Raw genomic sequence first — 21,654 nt, forward strand, 5'->3', positions numbered from 1 at the left:
ACATTCTTAGCCTCCAAATGTTTCCATCATTGAGATTAGATGAATGGATGAGACAGTTTGACCACAAAATCAAGTGGTATATAAATTTTACGAAAAACTAAACAACTATTTCCCTCACTGGTCTTTGCACAGTGGGAAGCTTGATTTTAAAAAAATAGATAACAATTTTAAAAGCATTATGTTTTCTGAAGCCTGGGTTGATCTGAAATCACCTTCATCCTCTATTCCAGAGACCATTAGGGGGTATGGCACTGGAATCTCAGATTTCCACTTTTTACCCACAAACTGAAACATTAAGGCATTTTGTGTGTGTGTGTGTGTGTGTGTGTGTGTGTGTGTACAAACACACTGCAGGCCAGTGCTACCTTTGACCTTTCTGGGCACTTCATGCAAAACAGAAAGATCACTCCATTTCAGAGGCACTCAGTGACCTCACTGAGGGAAGTGGACCATCTCCTTGTTACCTCTAAATCAGGTGTGCAGAACCTATGGCTTTTATCTTGATGGACTCCCAAGGCCCATTAGCCCCAGGCAGCATGGTTAGGGGTGATGGGAAATGTAGTTCAGCAACAGCTGGAAGGCTAAAGGTTCCCCATCCCTACTCTAGACAGGTGACCTTTTTCTTCTGAGTGCTGTAATCCATGTTCAGAGCTGAAGATACCCAGCTGCCCAGTGGCAGGCTTCTGACAAAAGCCTAAGGCAGATCAATTTATCCCTTGCTTTCAGCACACAGCTTGCCCATTAAGCATTCAGGATATTGAAAGTAACCCTTTCTCAGAAGAGGGAAGCTGATATACAGAGGAGGGTTCATATTTTCTCTGTTTGAGCTGAGCAGCCTTGCTTTAATATTAGATGATGGGTCATTTGGTTTGGATCCTAATGAGGTTTCCACTTGTAGGAATGCTTTTAAATGATAGTTTTAATTATGTGTGGGATAGAAATACATTTTTTCAGATTCTTCTTTGTGCCCCCTCCCAGATCTGCTCTGGAGGGTTAAAGGGGATCCCTCTAGAGCAGCAGGAGAGGGAGCTGGGAGAAATAAAATTTGCCTTATTCCTGAAATAATCCTCTGCTGAATCCCAGTCCTGCCCATGAACGAAAGTAGCCCTTCTGTTCACAGATGGCTAGCTGGGATCCAAGCCAGGGTCAGATTAATGTTCACTTAAAAATTGTAATGTGCAGGATTTTGGAGGCGTGCTACTCTTCGCACGTAAAGAAACAAAAAGGTGGAGTAAATTCTGGTTATTTCAGATACTGTATGTACAGGTTCTATATACATCAGAAGATCTACAAATCAGGCAAATTTTTTAAAGCACCTTCCTATAACAGATGTAACAAAAGATTTGAAAAAGTGAGCAAAACTGAAGAGGGAAAGAAGATATAAGAAACTGCTCTTCTCTTATAACATTTTCACCCAAACAATGACAGACTGCCACATCCAGTTCTCCCACTAAAGGCATAACTTTAGTAAACGACATATTTAAAGGCTTAGGTGTGACTGCACATTTCTGGCAAATGAATAGCAGGTGAAATACGTTGGGTCTGACAAGGAAAATCATTTCAGGTTTTACTTACTTTTCATCGTAGTGAGGATTCAGAGTTCTTTTCTTGACAGTAGTTCTTCTTCGCATTACCCATCTTTTGTCTGGGAGTAAGTAGATGCGGACATAGGGATGTGCCCCTTGCTGAGAGCAGGGTGTTAAATTCCTTTTGGGAAATGAGATACCATCCTTAGGATTAACAGGTGGAAAAAATGCTTAACTATAGTCTGTTAGGATTGTGCGTACGGGTGTGCCCACACTTGTTTTTCCTGCCTCTGAAGAAGTTGTGAGAAAAGCAGATTAAGAAGTAAGAGGGATCTTTGCGCCTCCCGAGCTTTTCTGTAGATAAGGCTGCTGCTAATACAGTGCTTGAAGCCAGGCAGTTATTGGGCACAGCCAGGCTTGTCATTTCAGTACAAAGCATGCAGTCTACAATAAAGACCCATTACCAAATGAAGTGGTTGGACCTGGGTGGGCAGGGGGTGGGTGTCAATGGGTGGCAGACTGGTAAGACAGCCAGCAAGACAATGTTCATAGCTGCATGTGATCCACTCCGTATTAGAAGGATGCAACGGGATGTTTGTAAATGTGAGCACACCATCCTGGTTGTGTCCACAGCAGAAAATTGTGCATACCAAAAATCAAGCCCTAAACAATGTCTATCAATCACAGAAGACAGAGAGAAACAGCTCTCTCAGGTGTTACCTGCATGCATTGACCAGCACGATAAGAGACTGCCGTAGGGATGCATAGCGCACAGTGAGGTGAATCTCTCCCAGGGGCATTCCATCATAAAGTGTCCCACTGCAAGATAATGAATTACATTTTTTAAAAAAATAACAAAATAACAAAACCTCATCCAGAAGCTGGACACATGCTGCATAACTAAGATCCCTACTAACTTACACTAGTATATCTCGTCCCCATAAGCTAAACCAACTATAAGCCATTCCCAAGAGAAGGAATTCTCTGTGCCAAGGAAGATGTATTTTATTCCAGCATCTCTTGGCCCTCTCGGGGGGTCTATCTCACCTTGAGGTGTCTTCTGAAAACTGTATTCAAATCAGAAAAAACTGTCACAGTAGCATAGATGCTAAACGTGAAGTACAAAGAGCCTTCCATCAAAGAGACCTGGAATCCCAGCAGAAAGTAGAAGGTTGATCAGCTGCCCAGGAGCAGCTACAGGCATCTAACCTGAGGGCTATGATTTACTTGATACGGGGTCTGTGTGCCAACTGCTAGCCTTTCCAAGCCCTTTTAAGCTTGCCCACACTTACGCTTGCCCTGTGCCTAGAAAGCATGGTCTGAGAGGTTTTCCATTTGTTTCTGGAAAACCCGCTCTTTACTGTGGAATCGGAGTAAATTTCGATCTGCAAAAAACCCAACTGATGTTTGCTCCAATTCCGCAGGAAAGAGTGGGTTTCTCCTAGGGAAAGTGGTGAGACAAGTGGAAGTGCAGCCCTTCCTTTCCTGCTGCACTTAAACATAAACTTCACTGAACTTATAACACATGTTGTGTTGCTCTGATCTAAATGCATATCTTGAGAAATAAATGCCTCCCACAGATTTTGGGCGATTCCAGAGGGCATTCTAATTAGGTCACTGAAGTATTTAAGATAGGTCATTGGTGACAAGTTTTGTGTTTGTTATTTCTTTAATTTCCTGGATTTTCCTGGGAATGGGCTGGCATTCCGACATTGTTGTGTGGGTGCTGCAAAAGTTTTGCATGAGGCACCCCGGTGTCACAAACACACCTTTGTCTTGGAACATGCTTAGAGAATCCCACACAGGAACACTTATGTACCTTGAAGGTAATGCAAGTCTCAAAACAAAGGATCACCACCCTCTAAAAACAAACTAACCTGCCTTAAGGAGTTCCTCTTACCCCTTTCTCAATACCATGAACAACAGGAAATAGCCACAGTAATGCTAGCTTAGAAGATTAGCATCTGCAAGCGGGTCTTTTATTTTCCAAATGTGTGCAGAAACAAGTGTACAGCTCATGCTCAGTTTAGGCAAAAATTCACACTGAGGCAGACTTACTTATTGAGATCCAGATTGCTGCAAGTTACATCAAAGTTTGAAGCGGATATTGAGCCCAGAGACGCAATGCTGGGGGCAACCTGGAGTCTCTGCAGGGCCGGCCGTGTAGGGCGTGCTGGGATGGTCTGCGGAGGTGTCAAGGATTTGGGGCGCAAGCCACCTGTGCCGGCTTGCTCATTAATTCCAGCCACTGCCTCTATCACAATGGGCCCTGCCAATTTCTCATTTACATTAAGGTTAGCATTGCTCTCGCGTCGGTCACCTTGGGGGTCAGGCAGGCCTAAGTCTTTGCTCCTCTCCTGGGGTGCTTTGGGAACTTCTACTTTTGGTGGAGGTGGTGGTGGAGGAGGAGGAGGCGGCAAATGTGTCTTGCCTTTGGGTTCGTCCTGCTCAGTGGCAGGGGTGGGAGCTTGCTTCGAGGCATTAACCCCAGTATAGGTACTTTCTGGATCATGCTGCTGTATGTCCAAAGCCTGAAAATAAAAAAGGGAGGGGGGAGAAAGAGTAAACAACATAGTCATAGTAAAGGGACCCCTGACCATATTAGGTCCAGTTGTGACCGACTCTGGGGTTGCACGCTCATCTCGCATTATTGGCCGAGGGAGCCGGCGTATAGCTTCCAAGTCATGTGGCCAGCATGACAAAGCCGCTTCTGGCAAACCAGAGCAGCACATGGAAACACCGTTTACCTTCCAGCTGTAGCGGTTCCTATTTACTTGCATTTTGACGTGCTTTCGAACTGCTAGGTTGGCAGGAGCTGGGACCGAGCAACAGGAGCTCACCCCGTCACGGGGATTCGAACCGCCGACCTTCTGATCAGCAAGCCCTAGGCTTAGTGGTTTAACCACAGCGCCACCTGGGTCGGATATGTGACTGTAATTTTTTAATCTGAATAACCAAATAAATTTAAAATTTAAAAAGGAAGTAGTTTTTGTTTGTCTATCACATGACAGTATATGTTTACTTTCCACAGAGTGGGAAGTGACGAAGACAGGATGTTTGTGATACTGTGTTCCGTAAAGTGGGAATATTGTCCTTTGTTATTTCTCTGCTGCCTGATGCTAGAGAGAGGGGGAGCCATGTTGCAGTGCTCCATGTGTGTTTATATGTAAATGAAATAGATTAGCCAAATGCTGAGTTGCTGAGGCCTGTTACGCAACTGCGCAAACTGCGGATCCGTAAGTGTGCTGATGTCAGTTGGCATCAGTCACTGTGATGTTTGGGCTGGGGAAAGCTTTTGAAGCTCCCGAACGATTGACCAGCAGGGAGAGAACATGCCAGTCGGGCATGTGTCTCTGCCAGGGTCCTGCTTGTGAGTAACAGATCCTAACAGTTTTGTCTTCCACTAACAAAGGATACTTCTAAAGTGCTCCAAATTCACAGTAGGAAAAGTTCGTTCTCTCTCATTCTCTCTCTCTCTCTCTCTCTCTCTCTCTCTCTCTCTCTTGCACACATATGCATTTTTCTCTCTCTATTAGTTGCATGAGACAAGAAGGAGGAACTTGCCCTCTGGAATGAGCCTAGAAATCAGGAAAACTAGGGTCATGACCCTAACCCAAAAGAAAAATACGTAGGAACAGCAAATATTCTCGTTAGGTACCAAGGAGAGAACATTTTAAACATTTCCTTAATGCCACTGTGTGCAGTTAAAACAGATACACAACTGGACCGCAGGTGTTTAAGTGCTGTTGGCTTTCAAGTCAATTCCCCAGTTGCTGATCTGTCTTGGGAAAGAATACAAAGCATCCATCTCATCAGAGCATGACACGTGCTTGAGATCATTATTTTGAAAATTGAAGAGAACTCTGCTCTAAACCACCTGGGTGCTTTTGGAAATCCTCGTATCCCATTTGTAGAACATGGAAAACAAAGTAGGTAAGTACTAACTGTGGTTGAATTCAAGGTAAGACATCATGCTTTTTACTGAAATGTTCCAGCCACTCCTAACCAAGCAGCTTTTTAGGCGTTTATTTTGCATTGGCCACAGTATTAATCCCCACCTCCTTTTATTATTTGGCCTTTGGAAATAATAAATTTAAGCCAGGCATGTGGTACCCATGAGACGCTTGACCTTGGCAGTGGTGGCTAGTGTCACTTGGGACTGGCAGGGCAGGGAGCCGAATAGTAGCCAGAGCCAATGGCAAGCAGAGACAACTAATTCTAGCTTTGCCCCCATCTTCTTCCTTGCTGAATTCTACAAGGGCAGCACTGAGACTAGTGAGGACTGGTCTGAGGCTGCGTACACACTATAACTTTAAAGAAAGTTCTTTCCCTCAAAGAATTCTGGGCACTGTAGTTTGTTAAGGGTGACTGGGAACTGTTAACTCTGTGAGGAGTAATTTAATAGATACACCCGGTGTAGAGATCAAGAGCTTGTTGTACACGCTTCTGATGGATTTGAATATATATCAACTTGGCACGGAGCACCAATCTATACATGAAGTATGGTTTCAGTAGAGTTCTACAAGACAGAACTCATTGTGCCCATGTCAATTAATCACCCGTTTATGAAGTCTGAAGCAATATATCTTAGGATGTAAACAGAGAGATTCCTGACAGCCACTGCAGAAGATTAATTAGTTTCAGGAAAGCACAACAAGTTCCTACAGGAAGAGATACAACAGAAAAGCAAGGAGGGGGAAGAAAGATGCAGAACCTTAAACTTACCCTCAACACAACTTTCAGCTTAATAGAGCTGTCCACACCAGAATGATCCAGTGGAAAGTTTTGTTCAAGTGTCATATCAGGATTTTTTAGTAAGTTGCCAAGAGATAACACAAAGGTCCCCAGGGCATTCTCCCGGTCCTTATCTTTTATCTATAGGGGGCGGAAGCAAAAAAGACAGTATGGTGAGTTATGATTGGTATGATGAGTTAATTCCAACAGTGTTTTACTCCTTTTACCAGTGGTTGAAAACTGCAGGAAGGGAGAGTGCTCTTGTGCTTGGGTCCTGCTTGCCGGTTTCCCACAAGCATCTGATTGGTCTGAGAGAACAGGAAGCTGGACTAGGTGGGCCACTAACCCGATTCAGTATTCTTGTGTTATTAAATCACTTGTAGTACCATTGCTGTGGCTCAGCAGTGATTACCCATTGAACAAGAAGGCATTTTTTAAAAAAAAAAATCAAAAAATCACTAGATCAGTGTTTCCCAAACTTGGTCTCCAGCTGTTTTTGGACTAGAACTCCCACCATCACTAGCTAGCAGTCCCAGTGGTTGGGGATGGTGGGAGTTGTAGTCTAAAAACAGCTGGGGAGCCAAGGTTTGGGAAACGCTGATCTAGATTCATCACAAATGTTTTACTAAACCGGGCACCCCCAAACTGTGGCCCTCCAGATGTTTTGGCCTACAACTCCCATGATCCCTAGCTAACAGGACCAGTGGTCAGGGATGATGGGAATTGTAGTCCAAAGCATCTGGAGGGCTGAAGTTTGGGGATGCCTGGTTTAGGGTCTTTGTAGGAAGTGTTCACATTTTTCTCCTCTCCCCCCAGAAGTTTATTGGATGGGGGAGGGCGGCATCTTATACCAAAGAATAGGCTACATTGGGGGACGGGGGAAATGTGCCAATACTGAGGCAGCTGAAGAGTCAAAACTTATCCCAAAGGGCCAATTGAAGCCTCCTGTGGCTGTTTTGTGGGTAAGGGTTGTGTGCGTTTGTTGCATGTATGAACTGTAGGTGTTTGCATGAAATAAATAAATAAATAAATAAATAAATAAATAATAATTTATTGTTTATACCCCGCCCATCTGGCTGGGTTTCCCCAGCCACTCTGGGCGGCTTCCAACAGAAGTATTAAAATACAATAATTTATGAAACATTAAAAGCTTCCCTAAACAGGGCTGCCTTCAGATGTCCTATAAAAGTCTGGTAGTTGTTTTTCTCTTTGACATCTGGTGGGAGGGCGTTCCACAGGGCGGATGCCACTACCGAGAAGGCCCTCTGCCTGGTTCCCTGTAACTTGGCTTCTTGCAGCGAGGGAACCGCCAGAAGGCCCTCGGCACTGGACCTCAGAATGATGGGGGTGGAGACTCTCCTTCAGGTATACTGGACCGAGGCCGTTTAGGGCTTTAAAGGTCAGCACCAACACTTTGAATTGTGCTCAGAAATGTACTTGGAGCCAATGTAGGTCTTTCAAGACCGGTGTTACGTTTTTACATGGTCTTTAATTGTAGAATGTATTTAGGTATACTGCACTGTATTTAGGTAACAAGCAACAAATAATAATAATAATAATAATAATAATAATAATAATAATAATACACAGGCATCATATCATTGAATCTGAAGTCCCCAAAGAAAGGCTAAATAATATCTCAGCTGCATCTATAGAAAACATAAATATGGTCCCTCTTTCCCACAAAGCCCAGTAGTCCCTTCCTCAGTAAATATAATGACCTACATTTTTGAAGTCCCTTTCCAAAGCAACAACAGCTTATATACACAATAGCACATGTGTACAGAGCAGAAACCCATGCCAATCATTTATTTTATTGTCACAGACCTATTAAGCATAAGCCCATGTTGTGTCACATGCTCACAAGGTGAGAGAGGGCCAACTGACCTCCAGATGAAGAGACTGCGATGGAGCGCTGTGGACGAAGAATGTGAAGGCCTGGCCCCACGCAGGATCCTTGGTGAAATTACAGGTCTGAAGGGTGAGAGAGAAATAATGACATCCACACATTAGCTACAGAACACTTGAGCAACAATTATTCCCAACCTATCTGGGAAAAGCCCCATTCAATGGGACATACAGTACTCCCAAGGAGCCGCATATATTTACAATGCTAGAAACTGAAGAGAAGCAGGTTTTACAGGACAGTATACCAATCCTGCTCCTACCAACCTAGCAGTTCGAAAGCATGTCAAAGTGCAAGTAGATAAATAGGTACCGCTACAGCGGGAAGGTAAACGGCGTTTCTGTGCACTGTTCTGGTTCACCAGAAGCAGCTTTGTCATGCTGGCCACATGACCTGGAAGCTGTACACTGGCTCCCTTGGCCAATAATGCGAGATGAGCGCCGCAACCCCAGAGTCGGTCACGACTGGACCTAATGGTCAAGGGTCCCTTTACCTTTTATACCAATTCAGAAGACAGTTCCGCTGACTTCAACGGAGCATGTTTTCAAGGATCTATAGGTTTCCCTGTCTTAAGCACTACCTTCTTACCCAAACGGGAAAAAACCCAACCCTTAAAAAGCCCCTTACCCAGTTTACTTTCTTTAAGTCAGAGAAATAAACACACAGAGCCAGTTAGGTGCCCAGTAGACACCCCCCCCCCCCGTGGCTCCCCACACGATCTGAAGAATATTAATGCTGAAATATGCCAGCTGAATTATAATTGATTGTAACCGAAACTCTATAGAAGTAGCCACAGTTTGCACCTGTATGGAAAGGGAGTTCTCTGCTGCTTGTTGGAGCACCATAAATAGGCTAGCAGCCGATCCAGTCGGCCTAGATCAATTAAGGCTGGAGCTCAATGTGGAACAACAGAAAGTATTCCCCTCCACCCCCTGCTTAGGGCGCAATAATTGACCATGGAAGAAGCAGCTATGAAGAAGAGCTCAAGGCTTGAAAGAACAGCCCAGACGCCTCCCTCTCCAACAGATTGATTGCCAGTGGCTTCAGCTAGCTGGTTGACGTGGCAAACCAAAGTACCTGTGTGCTAGCAGGCTTCCTCACGAGTAAAGAGGAAGATTGTTGCGGTCATGTCAAGCCGCAAGCTTACCGCAGGCAATTATTCTTAATGCAATGCCTGCGCTGACATAGCAGGAACACTGTGGGAAAACCAAGTGCCTCGCTAAGGATGTATTCATTAGCACTTGATTGCATCACTGACTCTTAGGACACAGCCCAAGAAAAACAGCTGGAGCAGACATACACTTAAGAAATGAATTTTTTGGAAGGGGTATAGCATCCATTTTGTAATCAGACTGCCCAACTATATCAATACGACACAATGCATTATATTCAAGACTTTCCCATACTATCAGTTTTTAATGCAACAAAAACAGACAAATTGCCCCTCATTTGTTGCCTTCACCCTACTCAAGGGGATCTCAAACCTTCCCCGGACTCTGTGTGCTCTATTTTGTTCCTGAGAAAGCAAAATCCTTCCCAAGGGTAGAAACTGAATGGCCACTGAAGTGGCTACGTAGAATGTAACTGCACAAACACCACAGGTTTGGCTATTTTGACCAACATTGTTATTGATCAAAATCTGCTATGGATTCTCAGAGCCACCTGGTTGGCCTTTTGGTCCAACCCAGAAGCTTCATCTAAAAAGATTCCCGTAAAAAGTTACTGGTGGATGCAAAAGTAGCCCAGTGTGCTAATTTTAGTTCCAAAATATGACTCTTGTCATTTCAAGAATCTAGGTTAATTATTTATTTTTTTAGTCAGAAGGTCTCTTTGTTAAACAAAAAAAACAAAAAACCTCCTTGTTGGCTGTACGCTCTTAAAGGAGGGCCTATCCAACCACATACAAAAGAAATATTTACAACACAGCTGTGTAACTATTCCCACCAGCCCAGGCAATACGGTCACTTCCACCCAATAAGTGGGGACAGGACATCACACCACAGATATTACATTGGGGCAGCACCTACATAACCCCAAGGTGTTGCTTTTTAATTATCCGAGAAGTACACATGTATCCAAGATGTGACATTGCTACAGGAAAACCACACATGCCCCATGAAGACAACTGTCCATTCAAGTTTTTTAAAAACAAACAACAGTAAATAATTCTTACACCCCTTACCTTGCTTCTATGAGTTTTGTTGCCCACTGTGAGTAGGACAAAGGAAGAAGGTTCGCGTTCCATCTTCTGTATTATTTAAATTTTTGAAAGAAAAGACAGAGTCAATAGCATCATGAATTCCAAAAGACAAAGGAGGTGGATTGAACAGGGAGGCTGATGTTAGCTATTGAACATTGGGAGTTCTGCAAGATCTGGGAAGGGACAGGAACCCTGTTCTGAGCAGAACTTTAATAATTAAAACAGTAATAATTAATAATAGTAATGATTTATTATTTATACCCCGCCCATCTGGCTGAGTTTCCCCAGTACTTTCTCCACAAAATGCAATGCAGTACACCCTGCATTCATTTCACTGAGTGGAGTTAAGCCATACATGTTTTGCACTAGAATTTGGGCATTATATGGTAAAGATAAGGGGGTCAGCAGCAATTGCTGCTGCTGCTCTTGCGTTACAAGACCGTTGAGTTCATCAATTATAGCTGAAGCACAAAACAGCCACACGGCAAGTATAAATCAGAAGGCTACAACCAAGCTGCCAAATATGTCAAACACAATTAAAGTTTGCATTACAATGACAGATGCAGCACCATTTATGACTAGACAAATATGGTCTTGCTAGAGGTGGTCCAGTAGCTGGGATAACTAATAATAGGAATAACCAATAACTATTGAATCAGGGCTGGTCCAAAAATAATAACGGCTCAGTTTTTGAAATAAAAACTTGCTTTTGTAGCACCACAAGGGCTAGAAACATGCTTTTGAACGCATGGAAGCAGAGACCACCCATGTTTTTACTGGGGTCCATTGATCATATGCTATGAATGTCTTGTGCATTGCCTAATCTTGACTTAAATATTCCTCCTACCTGCTGCTCACCAGTTTAGCCTCACCTGCACCATCAACTATAGTGTCTTTGTTCTTCCTTTTGGTATGGGACACTGACATACCACTGAGAAACAAACATTAACCCCCGTAGATGCAACATATTTTAGGGTTTTAGCCGTGGCATCCATTCAGTAGGCTGGTTCAGGGCGTGTGCCCCTTTTGAGACACAGGGGACTCTGAAGCATTTACCTTGAGGTATCTGTCTTTTCTATATTTCTTTGCTCCACAGTCACCATTGTAATATTCAAACTGATTTTTCTGTATTAGGGAAGATATTTAGGAAGGAATACAAAAACAAAAGTTAGGTGTCGTATAGCAGTAGTTGATCACTTGCCCCAGGTAAGCTCACCAATGAAATGATGTCATTTCAGCACCAATGATATTTGCCTTCTCAGGCCTTCCATCAAAGTTGGTCTATTTTTATCCTGGCTGTTAGGTTTTATGCTGCTTTTATTATTCTGCTGTGTTTTAAAGCATATACATGCTTGTTTTTATTACGGTATGTTTTCTGATTTTGGAAGACACCCTTGAAATCTGATTGATAGGCAGGGTATAGATCCCCATAACAAACAGAAGTAGTGTAGGATTAGATCTATGGACGCAAAAGAAGAAAAGAACAGGATATTGCTACCAGCAAAGTGAATCCCAGAAAATAGCAAATCACCTAGCAGGAAAAGAAGTCCTTGCTTCCTTCTCAAAAACAAAGGTTGTTTTTGCTTTGTTTTCAGTTCTAAGGCTAACATGGGCCAGAAGCTAATTTTACTGAAAGCAGATTAGCAGCATACATAATTGTGAACAAGGGCTGAATCTCAACTCTAGCAACAGACAATTCAATTCAGTTTGCATTTAAAGGTGAAACTTTCAGATTTGCATTTTCCAAACAACATGAGAACTGAAATGCAGCTAGCCTTTGAAAGCTGCACTTCTCTGATTTTTGAGGTGCAATTTTCCTACCAAAGAATGTTTGCCAACGTAACGCATCAGGTAAAATGGTGCATAAAATGAATATATTAGTGAAAATGCACAAGGCATATTACCGTGTTTCTCCCAAAATAAGACACGTCTTATATTTATTTTTTCTCTAAAAAAACACATTGCGGCTTATTTTCGGGGGATGTCTTAATTTTTTATTGAGCATGGTACGGGGCTTTCTTGCGCCACCCGCTGAGCCCGCTGCTGGGTCCCTGGGCTTCGTGCGGTGCGGCGCGTCGTGGCTGGGGCTCCTGCCGGCTACTGCCACTTCACGCGCCGCCCGCTGAGCCCACTGCCGGGTCCCTGGGCTTCGGGCGGCGCGCGCGTCGTGGCTGGGGCTGCTGCCGGCTCCTGCCGGCTCCTGCCACTTCGCGCGCTGCCCGCTGAGCCCGCTGCCGGGTCCCTGGGCTTCGGGCGGCGCGGCGCGTCGTGGCTGGGGCTGCTGCCGGCTCCTGCCGGCTACTGCCACTTCGCGCGCCGCCCGCTGAGCCCGCTGCCGGGTCCCTGGGCTTCGGGCGGCGCGGCGCGTCGTGGCTGGGGCTGCTGCCGGCTCCTGCCGGCTACTGCCACTTCGCGCGCCGCCCGCTGAGCCCGCTGCCGGGTCCCTGGGCTTCGGGCGGTGCGGCGCGTTGTGGCTGGGGCTGCTGCCGGCTCCTGCCGGCTACTGCCACTTCGCGCGCCGCCCGCTGAGCCCGCTGCCGGGTCCCTGGGCTTCGGGCGGTGCGGCGCGTTGTGGCTGGGGCTGCTGCCGGCTCCTGCCGGCTACTGCCACTTCGCGCGCCGCCCGCTGAGCCCGCTGCCGGGTCCCTGGGCTTCGGGCGGTGCAGCGCGTTGTGGCTGGGGCTGCTGCCGGCTCCTGCCGGCTACTGCCACTTCGCGCGCCGCCCGCTGAGCCCGCTGCCGGGTCCCTGGGCTTCGGGCGGTGCAGCGCGTCGTGGCTGGGGCTGCTGCCGGCTCCTGCCGGCTACTACCACTTCGCGCGCCGCCCGCTGCCGGGTCCCTGGGCTTCGGGCGGTGCGGCGCGTCGTGGCTGGGGCTGCTGCCGACTCCTGCCGGCTACTGCCACTTTGCGCGCCGCCCGCTGAGCCCGCTGCCGGGTCCCTGGGCTTCGGGCGGTGCGGCGCGTCGTGGCTGGGGCTGCTGCCGGCTTCTGCCGGCTACTGCCACTTCGCGCGCCGCCCGCTGAGCCCGCTGCCGGGACCCTGGGCTTCGGGCGGCGCGGCGCGGCTGGGGCTGCTGCCGGCTCCTGCCGGGTCCTGCGGCTTCGTGCGCCGCCCGCTGCCGGGTCCTGGGGCCCGTTCAGTCGGAGCTCGGCGCGTCTCTGTGTTGGGGCTCCCGCTGGGCTGGGGCTTGGCGCGCGCTGCTGCGTTTGCCGGCTCCCGCTGGGTCGGGTAGGTACCGGTACCCCCAACATGTCTTATTTTGGGGGGATGTCTTATATATTTTTGCCTTTAACAGATTGTGCCATGGCTTATTTTAGAGGCACGTCTTATTTTAGGAAAAACACGGTATTAGGGGAAATTTGCATTGAAATGCTTATGAATTTTCATGATTTCTTTTGTAAATCACGAACTTCTGCAGAAGTGTGGAGAACTGAATTTAAGACTGTAAAAAGGTGAAACTGAGGCTGACAGATCGTTCCAATCTAGGGAGGGAAGACTTTTCAGCCAACTTTCTTTCCCTCACTCCATCCCATAAACAAGTTAACCTCTCCCTCATGGAGTCTTTGCAGAATGCTCCGTCTTATTCATTTTTATTGTTTTAAATCTAAACTTCCACATTTATTTTAAAAAAACCCATCTGTTCACTTTTAGAGGTCACAGATGTGTCTACTCGTCATTCACCTCCTTTCTGAAATAGAAGTTTTCAGAACCTGGAAGGCATAAATAAGCAAAGTTGTGGATACTAGTCTCCAGACAACAAAATTGTTCTCTCAGCCAAACTGGGATGCTTGGCAGCAAAGCAGCAGCTTTTGGGGAACCAGCACCAGAGATGGGGAACTGTGGCTGTCCAGATGTTGTTGAACGGCAGCTCCCACCATCCCTGGGCCAGATGACAATTGGCATCCAACCACATCTAGAGCCCCACAGATCCTCCATCTCTGCCCTCTCATCATGAGCATGCAGACACTAACAATTGGATTGTGTGCAGCTGGACAGTTTGAAAGTGTTGTTCCATCAGTTTACTCACAGGAAGATTGAAAGCCCTGTCCAAATACACAATGAGAATTGCTGTGGCAAAACCATTCTTGTCCTGTGGGAGGGAAATGAAATCCAAAATAAGACAAGAGCTTTTCTGACATCCTCATATACAAAGCTGGTGTTGCAAACAGAGTGGCCCGCTTGATAGGCCTGTTATTATTCATCTGCCATGTGGCTGGGCAGGGGAACGTGGCCTCGGTCCAGTATACCTAAAGGAGTGTCTCCACCCCCATCATTCAGCCCGGACACTGAGGTCCAGTACCAAAGGCCTTCTGGCAGTTCCCTCGTTGCGGGAAGCAAGTTGCAGGGAACCAGGCAGAGGGCCTTCTCGGTGGTGGCGCCCGCCCTGTGGAACGCCCTCCCATCAGATGTCAAAGAGAAAAACAGCTACCAGATTTTTAGAAGACATCTGAAGGCAGCCCTGTTTAGGGAGGCTTTTAATGTTTAATAGATTATTTTGTTTCATTTTTCTGTTGGAAGCCGCCCAGAGGGAAGCCCAGCCAGATGGGTGGGGTATAAATAATAATATTTTTTTTAAAAAAAATCTGGATGCAAATACCAACTTGAGTTGACCACAAGCTGCAGCCTTGCCCTAAACAGACACTGAGCCACTTCCAACATTTCCATGCCAGACTGCCCAATCAATGTACAGTTTTTAGCTAAGGAAGGGCTTTAAATGCAGCCACCACAAGAAATAGTTGAATTATGTAGCTGGCAAAGAACACACAGGCACAGAATGGAACTTGGATCCTTTCAATCATCTTGCAGCAAGTATCTCACTTCAGCTGACTTCGATCTCTCAGAAACACTCACCTCGCAAAGTTTCTCTTGATTGGTGACCAGAGAAAACCACTCAACCTTTAAATGCACATGTCCACTTGCAATCTTGCTTAAGGGGAACCACTTTGTAAAGAAAGAAAAAGCGCATCAGTGTCATAAATGCACATTAACCTGCAAGTGTGTCATGAATTGTGCACCAGGGGGAACTGAAGTGGCAGAACCAGCCATTTATCTTTAGTGCTTTATTGGGCTGAGTCTATCCGAGGGACACTTTAAAACCTTGATGTGCTTAAACTGCATTTTTATTGCTGGAATGGTGAGGTCCATAATAGACTCTGCTCCAATAAAGAAGCCCAGCTTGAAAATACACAGGGTACTTAATTATCCCGATTAATTGACAAGCACCTGCAGCTTTAACCTTTTCTGTCATGGTCCTTTGGTACTGCAGGACAACAACCCTTCTGCTCATGTGTTCCTTGCCTGTCTTTTACACATCAGGAAATTGCTCTTGGGTCAAAAGAGCCTCAAGATCATAAGTCTTCAAATGACTTGCGGTTCATCCTATTGGAGTGTATGGGCTATGATTTCAGTATTTTTACCCCAGTTTAAAGTTGTATTGCAAAGCAGTTTCTATCCCCAACTTGCATATGTGTGTGCATACACACAGAGAGAGAATTATAGGCATCTAATAAAATAGGCTCTTGCCCAAGAAAGTTTTTGCCAGAACCAATTTGTTGATCTACTCTTTGTAGCTTTTTGTAATCTTCCATCAGCTGTTTTGTTCAAACACTTAAGCTATTCGATTATAGTAGCGAGAACTCAAGTGATTTAACCGTCCCTATGGATCATTAAAATTTCGTAAAACTTCAAAGCCCATCGCAAAATCTGCACGCTTTCAAGAAACATTATAAAATGAAGAGTTAACATGAGAACACATTTTACCTCATCGACAACTCTGTCTTTCATCACATCTGCAAGGTTTATAAACAGGCTGTAAAAAGACAGGACAAGAATAAGCCGTTAAGGACTGTAGTATCTTTACTTGCTTCTATGAGTTATAAACAGAACATGTATTGATGTTTCTGGTGTTCACATCTTCTCACCCTGCATCAGTTATGAATGGGTTGGGCTTTTTGATCAACAGAATCCTCTGTTCTAAAGTAATACAGAACAGAGGTCCAGAAAAACAATCCCTTTAGCATCATGGAATATTTTGGTTCCTCCCCACCATCTCCAACTGTGTGGCTACATTTCCTTAAAAATGTCCAATGGCTCTTGCAGATTCTAATCATCTATTGTTCACCAGGAAGCTGTGCAGTCCTTAAGATGAACTCAGAAACAGCAAGGTTTGAGGGAGCTCCTTAAATCAAACAAGAACTGAGATAGTTGCTCCTTATATAACTTGGTAGGTCCTCCCCCCCCCCATCCATAGGAATTAGAACTGGCTCAGACAATGAACAGTTCCTTGTCTCAGGTAGGGATAGAGGAGGAATTTGTTTGGACTGCTTTATGAAGCATCTTGACAGTCCTGATCTTGCTTGTGGATTCAAACACAGCACCTGATGAAATCATGTACTTCTCTGAATTTTGCAATGTAGTTTTGAGGTCCAAAAAGTACACACAAATGTACATATTTTATGGTTAAAATGCGTATTTACTGGGCATTGAAAAGTATGTATTTTGCAGATGCCAGGCTGCAGCATTCTACACAAGCAGCAATTTCTGAACCAACCTCAAGGGTAACCCCATGTAGAGGGCTTTGCAATTGTTCAGTGTAGTTTGCCAATGAAATGAATGGATGAAATATTACTTTTAAACTTACCATTGTGTTTAAAAATGAAAAGTTATAACTGTACTGAGACTATACCACTGCAGAATGCAGACAGAGCAAATGTATGTCAGAATGCTTTCCCTTGCACTTTTATTTACATATACTAGCTGGCCCGGCCACGTGTTGCTATGGCTCATCCCTGTGACTGCCCCCACCCTGTTCCGACCCATGACCTATTCTGCCCCCTTCTTCCCTCACCCCCGGGCTCATCCCTGTGATTGGCCCCACCCTGTCCCAACCCATGACCTATCCCGCCCCCTCGGCCCAGTCTGCAAAGCCAAGCCGAGATGCTGTGGAGAGGGAAGCTTTCCTAGCTGCAGTACCAGTGTAGCCATCGCTAGAGGGTGCTGTTTTGCAACCTCTCCTGTGCTCCCAGCATCCCCGGCTGCCTGAGTTTTGTGTTCGGGAACAGTGGGTTTTACCTGCTTTACCTGCCATAGGTGTGACATCTATCTACACAAACTGTATATGGTCACTTGCATATTTGCTTGGGACATTGTGTCCAAATTTGAATGCAAGCGGTCAAGCAGTTTCGGAGAAAAGTGGAGACGCACCCACATGGCCAGTTTACATTTATATATATATATGTAGATAAAAAGAACAAACTAGCATGTCAGGGGGAGGAATTTAACTATTCTCTACCCTCTAGTTGTTGATGGCAGAATGCTTTTGAACCAGAAAAGTATTGCAATCTGCAGTTTCCCCACCTGAATTCAGAAATGGTATAGCCCATGGAGGGTTGTACCCTGGCACTTTTCTCTGAATACTAATCACACTGGCTCTTTTGCTGCAGAAGGGGCAGAATGAGATAAAGCAGAAGGTTGCACAGATGAAAGAGGAAAATTTATATCCATCACCTGCCCAGAAAGTCATCTTTATCGGGATCTTCATCATACAGGTCTACCTCTAGATCCTGACCAGGTATCTCATGAACAACAAACTGTAGGGGGGAGAGAGAGTGTGTGTTAAAGTAACAGAATATTGTACAGCTATTTTTCTCGAAATGCAGTTGCACAAATGCAAGCCTTCCTATTATTCTGAAGCTTGCGGAAAGTGAACTTTCCTGTTTGCCAAGCACAATCCTGCAGAAGTGGGGAAGATGCCAAAATGCCTGCTTGCCCTTTCATGATACTCAATTAAAATCAAAAAGGTACATGATTTCCCATCTTGTAACTCAGGAATGGGGAGCCATTTTTAGCCTGACGGTCGCCTTCTCTTTTCGACAATTTTGTACCATAGGCAAAAACGTTCAGAGTGATGAGTGTAACTTTGTAGGGTAGGCAAATTTCTGCACCCACTCACCCACCCACCCTTATAATCTCCATTCAGGCAAACATTAGGAGAGTTCACAGACCCATTCCAGCCAAGCACAAAGGTGAATGCAATTGGGGGGGGGGCTAAGGGGCTGGGGCATGGCCTTTGGAGAGTCTCATGGGCCAGGTAGAGAGACTTGGAGGGCCACACCTGGTGCCTAGACCCCTGATGAAGCTTAATGAGGGCCTTGCTCATTAAAGCCTTGCTACACCGTTCAGGCAAACAAATGTTGGTTAAGGAGTCAGTAGTGAAATATTTCACAGGGAACTTTACCCATCTCCACCAGTTAAATTTTACTTACTCATATACGTAGTTTCCAAAGGAAAGGCTTTTTTATTTTATTTAACTTTATTTTATTTAACTTAGTTTTGTCTAGAATTCTGAACAAGGAGAGAGCACTACATTCCAGCTTATTGCTGGTAAGAGTTCAAGGAGAAACGTCACCTCAAACATTTCATTCCAGATGGGGTTCAGGTTCCTGTGCACTGTCTTGCTTCGGAATTGCACCTGACCAACCCTCAGAAGAGCGTAAGGGTCCGACTTCCCAAGGAAATTGTCCATTTGGACAAGGTTTTCAGCTTCTAGTAGGTATACTCTTATTACTCCCTTGGAGAGCAAAACCAAAACACAAAGAAACATTTTAAAAATATATACTTAGAATCCTCACTAGATGCCTACATTATAAAAAGCTACGATTAAGAAAACCCTATAAACACAGCAAGAAACATGCCTGCTGTCTATCACTACGGAAGCTGGTTAATGAAATTTGACGAGGGTTAGCTTTTTACTAAAATATTCCACCAGAGTATTCACTGCAGACTCATTCTCAGCCTGCCATGTTCTCTCTTTGTACCTCCCCATGAGGAAAGAATCAAGTGGTGGGTAAGAGCGAATGCAAACTAGGGGTGTAGAACAACTCTTTGGGGATGGGATTCCATCGCACACACCGGCAAATTCAGGCTGCACGATTTAAAGCCGATATGAAGTTCTTACGAAACATGCCCAACTTGCTCCCAGAATTGCAACTTGTGCGATAAGGGAAGAGAAAATACCACGGAAATTGCTGCAATATTGTGTTGGGAGTGAATGCTCATTAAATAGCCAATACCGTCTCATCTCCCTGCAAACAAAGCAGGACGAGCTGTCCCTAGACAGGTGCCTGAAGGAGCTAGAGGACAATGTAATGGGTAAAGGAGCTAAAGGACAATGCTTGTTTAGAGTGTGCTCTTATTGTCTGAGCCAAGACTTAAAGAACACCATTCTCAGATACGACTCACGCATGGAATAGGGAACTTCAAGCGAGAAATGTCAATGTTCTTTTTCAGTGGGATGGTGATTCTGTTTGGCAACACCAACCGGGCAGCAATGAGATCTTGAATCAAGGTATCTGAAAATGAACTGAAAGAGGAAAAAAACCACACTTTTTTTTAATGCTTTGTACAGCAGCTATGCTTAAGGCAGACCTATCAGGCTCAAAGCCACAGCTACAAAATTGACTGTCTTGCTACAAATAACCCAGAAGAGGAATGTGTGTATGTGTCCTGGTTAAATTTGACATGCTTGGGATTTTTTTTTTTTTTGCTTCAGCAGGAAAAAAAGAAAATCACATTGGCTCATGCTGGAGGAACTCTAGAGTAGCCTTTGCCAACCTAGTACCATGGACTTTGGGTTAGACTCAGCCTGACCCCTGTGTTTCCTCCCTCATGGCTTGGATTTATGGACTACTTGAAATGAGGCTGCACTTTAAATTTTAATACTGTATTTTAATCTGCATTTTAATTAATTGTTTTTATGTTTTATTGTAATTCTGTTGGTGTCAGCCGCCCTGAGCCCGGTTTTTGACTGGGGAGGGCGGGGTAGAAATAAAAAATTATTATTATTATTATTATTATTATTATTATTATTATTATTATTAAAAAATCTCATTACAAAGCCAAATATCTGAATGCCCACAATATTAAATCCAAGAAAAGTTGCAAAGCAAGCTAATAAATCCCACAAGTGCAACTGTGGCAAAATATGTTATTATCCTTCCCCACCATTTGAGAAGAGTTCATATATTTTCAAAAAGTAACAGAGGCATTCCATGTGATGGGCAGAGAGACACTCTGCATACCTACAGCCACTAGTATGGAACAGCTGCCATACAGAAGGGGGTGTTAGAAATGGCCTTCATTTTGGAGACTGTAATATGTGAATTGGTCCCAACACGACTCTGACACCTGGCACATCACCTTCCTTCAGAGACAAGCGTTTTCCTTAGGATGATGGAAACAAGTGAATATTTACCTAATGCCTGGAGCATCTAACAGGTTGGTCAGTCCTGCCCAACTGATTTCCAAATGCTATATTAGGAATTAAAGAGGGAGGGAGGGAGAGGGAAGGAGAAACCACGAGTTTAGCCACAGGAACAAACATGTATGTATTTACTTATAAACATACAAATCTGTATAATACAGAACTGGCAAACAGTAGGGACCAAATTAGGATCAAAGCTGCTTTTGGGCCTATTTAGCTAAATATTCTCTACACCAGGAAGAGGGAACTTGTGGTCCTCAAGATGTTGTTGCACTACAGTTCCCATCATCCCTGACCGTTGGCCATGCTGGCTGAGGCTGATGGGAGCTGAAGTCCAACATTCTCAAGGATCACAAATTCCCCACCCATGTTCTACAGAGATTGGCCTTTTCTCTCCAGGGTTTCAGGCAAGGGGTCTTCTCTAGTCCTATGTGGGGATGCCAAGGATTGAGCCTGGAACTTTTGCTTGGGAACCTTTGTGCTCTAAAATCCAGCAGTACAGAATACACCGAATGTCATTAGATCCCTCAAACACTTGAAATCTCCCAATAAACATGCCTGTCATAAAGCCTGCCGGTGAAGGGTGGGTAATTAATAGCAATAACAATAGTTATTTCCATTTGTCTCTGATGTGTGGGCATGTCAGTTTGGTATGAGAGCTGCGCCGTGTGGTAATTCCGACTGAGTTCAGATTACTCACAAACATTGAAGGCTTGGAGAGTCATGCCTATTATAAAGAAATTGCGGCTGCTACCACGAGTTCCACAAGCAAAGAATTAGCTCACACATTGTGGAAGCCTCAGGGCAACAATGTGCTTGAGAAGGAGATGAACTTGAGGCTTGCCATACTGTCTGGATCCTTCCCATATATTTGTTCAGTGTGCGCCAGCTTTCTCAACTCAATTAGGCATGCCTAAATCAGGGTGGTATTTTACAGCACAATAAATGGCAATGCCGTTTCCAAAGCCAGCAATGTGAGTTCTGGAACTGGTTAATTACTGGGGTCTCATCTGGACTTCCTTTTG

General features: G+C 44.9%; 1 protein-coding gene across 2 annotated transcripts in view; it reads right to left on the reverse strand.

The window, feature by feature from the left end:
* Nucleotides 1–21,654, reverse strand: part of ESYT3 (extended synaptotagmin 3) — a 44,271-nt gene that overhangs the window by 1,046 nt on the left and 21,571 nt on the right. Inside the window, exons 7-20 of one of the 2 annotated variants that reach the window (XM_060279091.1) lie at nt 20,621–20,676; nt 19,609–19,729; nt 18,776–18,937; nt 17,875–17,957; nt 16,129–16,177; nt 15,220–15,309; nt 14,396–14,458; nt 11,423–11,491; nt 10,349–10,414; nt 8,148–8,234; nt 6,252–6,401; nt 3,585–4,057; nt 2,247–2,345; nt 1,576–1,707 (exon numbers count right to left, since the gene is read on the reverse strand). In XM_060279091.1, coding sequence (XP_060135074.1) covers nt 1,576–1,707; nt 2,247–2,345; nt 3,585–4,057; nt 6,252–6,401; nt 8,148–8,234; nt 10,349–10,414; nt 11,423–11,491; nt 14,396–14,458; nt 15,220–15,309; nt 16,129–16,177; nt 17,875–17,957; nt 18,776–18,937; nt 19,609–19,729; nt 20,621–20,676 — 1,700 coding nt within the window. Of the gene's footprint in view, nt 1–1,575; nt 1,708–2,246; nt 2,346–3,584; nt 4,058–6,251; nt 6,402–8,147; nt 8,235–10,348; nt 10,415–11,422; nt 11,492–14,395; nt 14,459–15,219; nt 15,310–16,128; nt 16,178–17,874; nt 17,958–18,775; nt 18,938–19,608; nt 19,730–20,620; nt 20,677–21,654 lie in introns of those variants that run through there. The other variant, XM_060279097.1, reaches the window with a different exon arrangement.

The sequence above is a fragment of the Zootoca vivipara genome, chromosome 1 (genome assembly GCF_963506605.1).
Source record: "Zootoca vivipara chromosome 1, rZooViv1.1, whole genome shotgun sequence".
NCBI lineage: Eukaryota > Metazoa > Chordata > Lepidosauria > Squamata > Lacertidae > Zootoca > Zootoca vivipara.